This window comes from Anguilla rostrata, chromosome 2, assembly GCF_018555375.3.
Source record: "Anguilla rostrata isolate EN2019 chromosome 2, ASM1855537v3, whole genome shotgun sequence".
Classification (NCBI taxonomy): domain Eukaryota; kingdom Metazoa; phylum Chordata; class Actinopteri; order Anguilliformes; family Anguillidae; genus Anguilla; species Anguilla rostrata.
The window spans coordinates 73,245,858-73,255,005 of record NC_057934.1 but is presented as its reverse complement, the minus strand read 5'-3'; the positions used below and the strand labels follow the sequence as shown (position 1 = coordinate 73,255,005).

Genomic DNA, 9,148 nt, shown 5'->3' with positions numbered 1-9,148 from the left:
GCACTGTTTATACGTTTCACGTAAATTGCAACGCAGCTAGCTGATTTACGTATTTCATTGTAAGTTCGTCACATGTGTGTATTAGAATGTGTTTTTATATACTTTTCTCTTGAGCGAGTTATTGTAGCTGATAAATTACGTCTGGAGCTCGACGCTAGCTATACAAGCTAACAAGTTACCAGGAAGTGATCACTGCCAGAGAGCGAATCCTAAAATGTTAAGGCAGGTGAGTTTGTATCATAGCTCGCACTAGCGCTATCTAGCTGGGCTGCCAGCCTATCTGTTACAAACTTCGGTGGCTTATAACTCCCACATGACACGAAGGGTGTGTTTTGTGAATAAAAATGTCGACTTTACGTTGTCGCACCCCTGCAGCTAAGTAGCAAGTGAGCTGGAACTAGTTGGGCTATAGCAAGCAGGCTTCACTGCTAACGCGAGCTAGCGCGCTAGTATGGAATGCTGGTGATAGCTAAATCCGCGAGCTAGCTACTGTAATGTTGATGAAACATCATGTTGGAACATCGTGAATTCTACCCAATACTATATTTAATAACTGACTGCATTTGAGCGTCTGGCAGTCTGGTCAACGTTGGCCTGCTAATCTGTGCTCTCTTTGAAACGCTTAGCACTAAGCTGCTGACGCTAACTGTCAGTGCTGGTGGAACTGGCTGTAGCCGTGGAAGCTATGGACGTACATGGCTTTGTCGCCGAATATGAGATGCGTATTGTTGCTTGGCGCAGAGGTTTATATCAGCAGTGCCAGTTTTTGCGGTTGTAAATCCTCACAGGTTAATTTTGTGTGCTGATAAATGCCCGTGACAGGACTCCAACGAGGATGAGGTGTCGCTGTTTGACGCCGATGACGATGCAACTCGAAAACCGAGGAAATCGAAAATCAAGTGAGTTCATCCAGTGATCCCGGAGCGACACCTCTTTGAAAAGTACTTGCCTTTTAATTGTCAATTTTATGGTACGGATAAATCGAAGAAAATGTCTGGTTTCACGCTTCAGGCGTGAATATTTTACGTGGGCCCACTGTAGCCGTATGCCCTCTTACAACGTGTTTCCTAAACAGAACGGCATTTCACATTTCTTAAAATTTTACAGGAATAAAAATCAGCCATGAAAATCATGTATTAACTCTGGAAACAATTAAAGAATGTGGAATATCGGAGTGGGCGATCTACAGGGATCACGGCTCAAATCAAATGTGCCTTATAACTAAAAGAGTGATTTATTCTTGCTTCTGAACTAAAGCAGCAACTAAAGTTTACTATTTCTTATGTCATGAGTAAAGTGGTAGTAGTTCCACCGTACCCATGCTTATGTAATGAGTGAAGTATTAGTATCTAGAGTATACCATTATGTGATGAGTAAAGCAGTAGTAACTCAAGCGCTCCTGTCCATGTGTGATGAGTAAAGCAGTAGTAACTCAAACTGCGTACTCTTGCCTGTGTGATGAGTAAAGCAGTAGTAACTCAAGCGCTCCTGTGCCTGTGTGATGAGTAAAGCAGTAGTAACTCAAGCACTCCTGTGCCTGTGTGATGAGTAAAGCAGTAGTAACTCAAGCACTCGTTTGCCTGGCTGTGTGATGAGTAAAGCAGGAGTAACTCAAGCGTATTCATGCCTGTGTGATGAGCAAAGCAGTAGTAACTTGAACGTACTCTTACCTGTGTGATGAGTAAAGCAGTAGTAACTCAAACTGTGATGAGTAAAGCAGTAGTAACTCAAGCGCTCCTGTGCCTGTGTGATGAGTAAAGCAGTAGTAACTCAAGTGCTCCTATGCCTGTGTAATGAGTAAAGCAGTAGTAACTCAAGCACTCCTGTGCCTGTGTGATGAGTAAAGCAGTAGTAACGCAAGCGCTCCTGTGCCTGCGTGATGAATAGAGCAGTAGTAACTCAAACTGTGTGATGAGTAAAGCAGTAGTAACTCAAACTGCTCTCTGCAGGCACCCGCTGGCCTGCTTTTTCCACCTGTTCTTCCGGGTCAGCGCCATCCTGGTGTATCTGCTGTGTGAGGTTCTGAGCAGCAGCTTCATCGCCTGCATGGTCACCATCATCCTCCTCCTCTCCTCTGACTTCTGGACCGTTAAGGTGGGCTGGACGTCCTATCAGAAACACCAACACCTGCGTGCGGTTTAAGATCAGAGGTCCATCATGCACACACATACTTACACACACACACACACACACACACCCTTCAGAGCTGGACAGTGCTGTGTGTCAGTTGAACTGGGTCAGTGCTGTGTGTCAGTGTTTGAGGCTGTTGAGCTGGGTCAGTGCTGTGTGTCAGTGTTTGAGGCAGTAGAGCAGGTCAGTGCTGTGTGTCAGTGTTTGGGACAGTAGAGCTGGTCAGTGCTGTATATCAGTATTTTGGGCAGTAGAGCTGGGTCAGTGCTGTGTGTCAGTGTTTGGGGCAGTAGAGCTGGTCAGTGCTGTGTGTCAGTGTTTGAGGCAGTAGAGCAGGTCAGTGCTGTGTGTCAGTGTTTGGGACAGTAGAGCTGGTCAGTGCTGTATATCAGTGTTTTGGGCAGTAGAGCTGGGTCAGTGCTGTGTGTCAGTGTTTGGGGCAGTAGAGCTGGTCAGTGCTGTATATCAGTGTTTTGGGCAGTAGAGCTGGGTCAGTGCTGTGTGTCAGTGTTTGGGGCAGTAGAGCTGGTCAGTGCTGTGTGCCAGTGTTTGAGGCAGTAGAGCTGGTCAGTGCTGTGTGTCAGTGTTTGGAGCAGTAGAGCTGGTCAGTGCTGTGTGTCAGTGTTTGGGGCAGTAGAGCTGGTCAGTGCTGTGTGTCAGTGTTTTGGGCAGTAGAGCAGGTCAGTGCTGTGTGTCAGTGTTTGGGGCAGTAGAGCTGGGTCAGTGCTGTGTGTCAGTGCTTGGGGCAGTAGAGCTGGGTCAGTGCTGTGTGTCAGTGTTTGGGGCAGTAGAGCTGGTCAGTGCTGTGTGTCAGTGTTTGGAGCAGTAGAGCTGGTCAGTGCTGTGTGCCAGTGTTTGGGGCAGTAGAGTCGGGTCAGTGCTGTGTGTCAGTGTTTGGGGCAGTAGAGCTGGTCAATGCTGCGTGTCAGTGTTTGGGGCAGTAGAGTCGGGTCAGTGCTGTGTGTCAGTGTTTGGGGCAGTAGAGCAGGGTCAGTGCTGTGTGTCAGTGTTTGGGGCAGTAGAGTCGGGTCCGTGCTGTGTGTCAGTGTTTGAGGCAGTAGAGTTGGTCAGTGCTATATGTCAGTGTTTAAGGCAGTAGAATTGGTCAGTGCTGTGTGTCAGTGTTTTGGACATTAGAGCAGGTCAGTGTGTGGGGCAGTAGAGCTGGTCAGTGCTGTGTGTCAGTGTTTCCTTTGCTCCTACAGAACATTACTGGCCGGCTGATGGTGGGCTTGCGCTGGTGGAATCAGGTGGACGATGACGGCAAGAGCAAATGGATGTTCGAGTCCCGAAAGGTAGGCCCCGCCCCCATCTTCTGCAGCTTCTGTTGTGTTGATTTAGGATCTTGGGCTGCTCTGTGTTGATTAAGGGTCTTGAGCAGGTGTGCAGAGCTCCTCTGTTTCTCTCTGTCTCTCTCACACACACACACACACACCTGTCACAGGTGCGTAGAGCTGTTCTTCTCTGTCACACACACACACACACAGACACACACACACCTGTCACAGGTGCGCAGAGCTGTTCTGTTTCTCTATGTCTCACACACACACACACACCTGTCACAGGTGCGCAGAGCTGTTCCTCTCTGTCACACACACACACACACACACACACACACACCTGTCACAGGTGTGCACAGGTTCATTTCTGCTTAGAGATGCTGTGGTGGAATCACAGGACGGTGTAGAAAGTGGGGATTTCCTGTCTCTCTCCGGCAGGGCAGCGGGAAGAGCCCGCCCTCGGACGCAGAGTCTCGGGTCTTCTGGCTGGGCCTGGTGGTCTGCCCCGTCATCTGGGTCATCTTCGCCTTCAGCACCCTCTTCTCCTTCAAGATCAAGTGGCTGGTGAGTCAGCATGCGCGCCGCGGGCCCAATGCGCCGTGTGCTGTGCCAGCAGTGTGGATAGGAGGTCGCGGGTCACAGGTCACAGGTCAAACCCAGCTTAGAAACACTGCGGTAAAGACAGTTTTCTGTTCGATATTCAAGTCCACTACTCAAATTCAGTCATGGATGACTTTGTTTTTTTTTGGTAAGACCAAACATTTGGAAATTATAATCGCATTCTGAATGGCATGCTTTGTAAATTTATGACGCGTGACATTTTTTATTCATTTCTATTAACCTACGTTACAATTACAGTTATGCGCATTAAATTACAAAGCCTCGCGATTTCATAATTCAGCAACCAAGTGATTTCAGACCGGTTGCATTTCACTGAGGATGATTTGTGTTTTTTTCACAATTTTACTGCTTCTGCCCATCATCCTTACGCCGATGACTAAAACAAACAATGGCAGAGGTTTTTCGCTCACTACGTATCAGCTCAACAACAGAGTTACGAAGGTGTCTGAGATGACTTGTCCTGGAAGGATAATATTTGTGGATCTTTTCACAACCTCTGATGTGACTGTATCATTATCAATTAAAGGTTAGTTGCACCAGTGCAGCTAAACCGGAGCTCTGAAATAGCCTATAAGCACTCAAACCAGCTGATGCTCGCCTCACGTAACTTTAGAATGGAATTATGGAGAGTTGTTTAAGTTTCATGCAGGTATTGTTGCCTGTATGCAAATACAGTAGCCATACAATAGGCTTTGCTGAATTAATTCTAATCGAGTAGGATAGTTAAGTACACTGCAGGTTCCAGGGTTCTGTGGTGGCACAATGACCTCAATAATCTAGAAGAAGAGGACCAAAAGTAAAAGCTTTCACAACCTTTGACTGATTTGTGAAACCTATAATTATTTTTACTTATTTTTAAAAATAAAGACTGTATTCATTGCCCCATTATGGGCCTGGAAGGAGATATTCAGAAGCCCTGCTACTCAAACTGTAGAATAACTTCAATCCAAGTGTACCTAGACTAGGATCCCATGTGTTAATATTCATTTACAAATTGTGTAACTCTTAACTGCGAAGAGATATAAACTGCTGTTCATTGTTCAATATAAAATACATTACATTTATTTGGCTTTTATCCAAAGCGACGTACAAAAAATGCATTTCATGGTCATAGACAACTAAAATCGCTGGTACTCCTTAAATTTTGGTGGGTGCTTGTTACGCCCCTCCGCCTCAGGTGGGGGCGCCGGCCGTTTGGAGGCCTGTGTTTGTCTTTTGTTTCAGGTAATTGACAGCACCTGTGGCGGTGCCCATTTTAAGAAGCCTGGAGTCAGCTTCTCAGGAGCTTTATTTTCTCCTCACCTTGGGACCACGGCCGTGTCTTGATGTCACCTTTTATATTTTACAGTTATTTTGTTATTTCGTATGGTGTTAGAAAAATAAAGCCCCTCCTGAGAAGCCGACTCCAGGCTTCTTTTAATGGGCACCACCACAGGTGCTCTCAATTACCTGAAACAAGAGTACACAGGCCTCCAAACGGCCGGCGCCCCCACCTGAGGAGGAGGGGCGTGACAGTGCTCCTAACTGCGTCAGTTTGGGAGCACCATCCCTACCAAGTAAAAAAAGTTAATTTGTTCACTGCCCAACACTAAGGGGAGCAGTCAGTGTGATTTTGAGCACTATCCTCCACACCACTAGGGGGAGCAGTCAGTGTGATTTTGAGCACTATCTTCCACACCGCTAGGGGGAGCAATAAGTGTGATTTTGAGCACTATCCTCCACACCACTAGGGGGAGCAGTAAGTGTAATTTTAAGCATTATCCTCCACACTACTAGGGGGAGCAGTAAGTGTTATTTGAAGCACTATTCTTCACACCACTAGAGGGAGCAGTAAGTGTGCATGTTGCTTGTTCCTTGCAGGCGGTGGTGATCATGGGGGTGGTGCTGCAGGGGGCTAATCTCTATGGTTACGTACGCTGCAAAGTGGGGGCCAGAACCAGCCTGCGGAACGTTGCCACCAGCTACCTCGGCCGACAGTTCTTTAAACAGGTGCGTGCGTGTGTGTGAGAGAGTGTGTGTGCGTGCGTGTGTATGTGAGAGAGTGTGTGTGCGTGCGTGTGTATGTGAGAGAGTGCGTGTGCGTGTGTGTGTGCGTGCGTGCGTGTGTATGTGAGAGAGCGTGTGTGCGTGCGTGCGTATGTGAGAGAGTGCGTGTGCCTGTGTGCGTGTGTATGTGAGAGAGTGCGTGTGTGCGTATGTGAGAGTGTGTGTGCGTGCGTATGTGAGTGTGTGTGTGCGTGCGTACGTATGTTAGAGAGTGTGTGTGCGTGCGTGCGTGCGTGTGTATGTGAGAGTGCGTGCGTGCGTGCGTGTGTATGTGAGAGTGCGTGTGCGTGCGTGTGTATGTGAGAGAGTGTGTGTTTGTGTGCGTGCGTATGTGAGTTTGTGTGTGCGTGCGTGCGTGCGTGCGTGCGTGCGTGCGTGTGTATGTGAGAGAGTGTGTGTGCGTGCGTGTGTATGTGAGAGGGTGTGTGTGTGTGTGTGCGTGCGTATATGAGTGTGTGTGTGTGTGCGTGCGTGCGTGCGTGTGTATGAGACGGTGTGTGTGCGTGCGTGTGTATGTGAGGGTGCGTGTGCGTGCGTGCGTGTGTGTGTATGCGAGAGGCTGCGTGTGTGTGCATGCGTCCGTGCGTGCGTGTGTATGTGAGAGAGTGTGTGTGCGTGCGTGTGTATGTGAGAGAGTGCGTGTGTGCGTGCGTGCGTGCGTGTGTATGTGAGAGTGTGTGTGCGTGCGTATGTGTGCGTGCATGCGTGTGTATGTGAGAGAGTGTGGTGTGTGTGTGCGTGCGTGCGTGCGTATGTGAGAGTGTGTGTGCGTGCGTATGTGAGAGTGTGTGTGTGTGTGTGTGTGTCGTGCGTGCGTATGTGAGAGTGTGTGTGCTTGTGTGCGTGCGTATGTGAGTTTGTGTTTGCGTGCGTGCGTGCGTGTGTATGTGAGAGTGTGTGTGCGTGTGTGCGTGCGTGCGTATGTGAGAGGGTGCGTGTGCGTGTGTGCGTATGTGAGAGAGTGTGCGTGTGTGCGTGCGTATGTGAGTGTGTGTGCGTGCGTGCGTGTGTATGAGAGAGTGCGTGTGTGCGTGCGTGCGTGTGTATGAGAGAGTGTGCGCGTGTGCGTGCATGCGTGTGTATGTGAGAGTGTGTGTGCGTGTGCGTGCGTGCGTGCGTGTGTATGAGAGAGTGCGTGTGTGCGTGCGTGCGTGTGTATGAGAGAGTGTGCGCGTGTGCGTGCATGCGTGCGTATGTGAGTGTGTGTGCGTGCGTGCGTGTGTATGAGAGAGTGCGTGTGTGCGTGTGTGCGTGCGTATGTGAGAGTGTGTGCGTGCGTGCGTGAGTATGTGAGAGTGTGTGTGTGCGTGTGTGCGTGTGTATGTTAGAGAGTGTGTGTGTGTGTGCGTGCGTGTGTATGTGAGAGAGTGTGTGTGTGTGTGTGTGCGTGCGTGCGTATGTGAAAGTGTGTGTGCGTGCGTGCGTGAGTATGTGAGAGTGTGTGCGTGCGTGCGTGTGTATGTGACAGAGTGTGTGTGTGTGTGTGCGTGCGTGTGTATGTGAGAGAGTGTGTGTGTGTGTGCGTGCGTGCGTATGTGAGAGTGTGTGTGCGTGCGTGCGTGTGTATGTGAGAGTGTGTGTGCGTGCGTGCGTATGTGAGAGTGTGTGTGCGTGCGTGCGTGAGTATGTGAGAGCGTGTGTGTGCGTGTGTGCGTGCGTGCGTGTGTATGTGAGAGAGTGTGTGTGTGTGTGTGCGTGCGTGTGTATGTGAGAGAGTGTGTGTGTGTGTGCGTGCGTGTGTATGTGAGAGTGTGTGTGCGTGCGTGCGTGTGTATGTGAGAGAGTGTGTGTGCGCGTGCGTGTGTATGTGAGAGAGTGTGTGTGTGTGTGTGCGTGCGTGCGTATGTGAGAGTGTGTGTGTGCGTGTGTGCGTGCGTGCGTGTGTATGTGAGAGAGTGTGTGTGCGCGTGCGTGTGTATGTGAGAGAGTGTGTGTGTGTGGTGCGTGCGTGCGTATGTGAGAGTGTGTGTGTGTGCGTGCGTGCGTATGTGAGAGTGTGTGTGCGTCGTGCGTGTGTATGTGAGAGAGTGTGTGTGTGTGTGCGTGCGTGCGTATGTGAGAGTGTGTGTGTGTGCGTGCGTGTGTATGTGAGAGAGTGTGTGTGTGTGTGCGTGCGTGCGTATGAGAGTGTGTGTGCGTGTGTATGTGACAGAGTGCATGTGCTCATGTACATGTGTGTCCTTTGGCTCAGCAGTGCTTAGCTGTCACATCGCAGGTGTTCTGTAGACAGATGAAGACAGACTGTGTTATTAGTCCATTACTGTGACGTAGATAAAGATCAGACCGCATTTAATGAGTAACTAATGCAGAAATCCAGGTAATTCCAAAGGCTTCGCAGACTTTGTTGTTGAAGGCAGGTGGCTGTGCTGTGTGCGCTGCTGGTGCAGAAGGCTTGTGTGGTGAATGTGCCGCTGAACTTGTTCTCTTCTCTTCTCCGACAGGCCATGGCTAAACCAGAAGAATCCTAAGAAGACCTTTCAGGAGCTGCGTTAATGTCTGCATTAATTCTAATGCTAAAAATTATACTCCCTTTCTTACAAAACTCATTTTGTAAAAGGAGAAACTCCTTTTTTCTGTAACCTTAATTACATGTATGAAAGATGACTGGACATGCGGTTATGGTTGGTTTGCCAGGATACAGTTTTGTTTTTGATTGTGTGATGTTATTTTAATGGGATTGGGAAGCCTGGGAGCTTCCGCAGTGATGAGGCCTGTGGAGGCGAGCAGCATCTAAGACGCAAGTACTTATGATTTAAAGAATGCTGAATTCTGGCCGGCCTAACTATTAGGGCCAGGACTCATGCAAACTCCACAGGTTTGCTATAATTCTGTATTTACACGTACACTCCTGGGTTTCCTGATTTTAGTTTTGATTTGAATTCATCTTATGTTATGTTAGCATATTTATGTTCTCCTATTTGAATATATGGCAGAAATAGTTTTCAGATCACCACATAATTGATGTATTTGTACATTTCTGGTGGTGCATTGCAATAAAAAGAGCTTTGTACAGATTTATTTATGTAAACGTTCTGGCCACTGTGCGATTTATTGTGGGAGACTTGTGGTTC

General features: G+C 48.7%; 1 protein-coding gene across 2 annotated transcripts; it reads left to right on the top strand.

Annotated features, from left to right (window-relative positions):
* The first annotated feature begins 6 nt into the window (after nt 1–6).
* Nucleotides 7–9,105, top strand: LOC135249439 (Golgi apparatus membrane protein TVP23 homolog B-like). Of its 2 annotated transcripts, none has more exons than XM_064325090.1 (7): nt 7–226; nt 823–899; nt 1,950–2,094; nt 3,336–3,425; nt 3,849–3,974; nt 5,892–6,020; nt 8,519–9,105. In XM_064325090.1, exons 1-7 carry the CDS (start codon nt 215–217, stop codon nt 8,543–8,545), a joined length of 606 nt encoding a protein of 201 aa, XP_064181160.1. In that variant the 5' UTR covers nt 7–214; the 3' UTR covers nt 8,546–9,105. The 2 variants fall into 2 exon arrangements, with proteins under 2 accessions (XP_064181160.1, XP_064181161.1); XM_064325091.1 differs by lacking the exon at nt 7–226 and adding an exon at nt 299–325.
* The last annotated feature ends 43 nt before the right edge of the window (nt 9,106–9,148 follow it).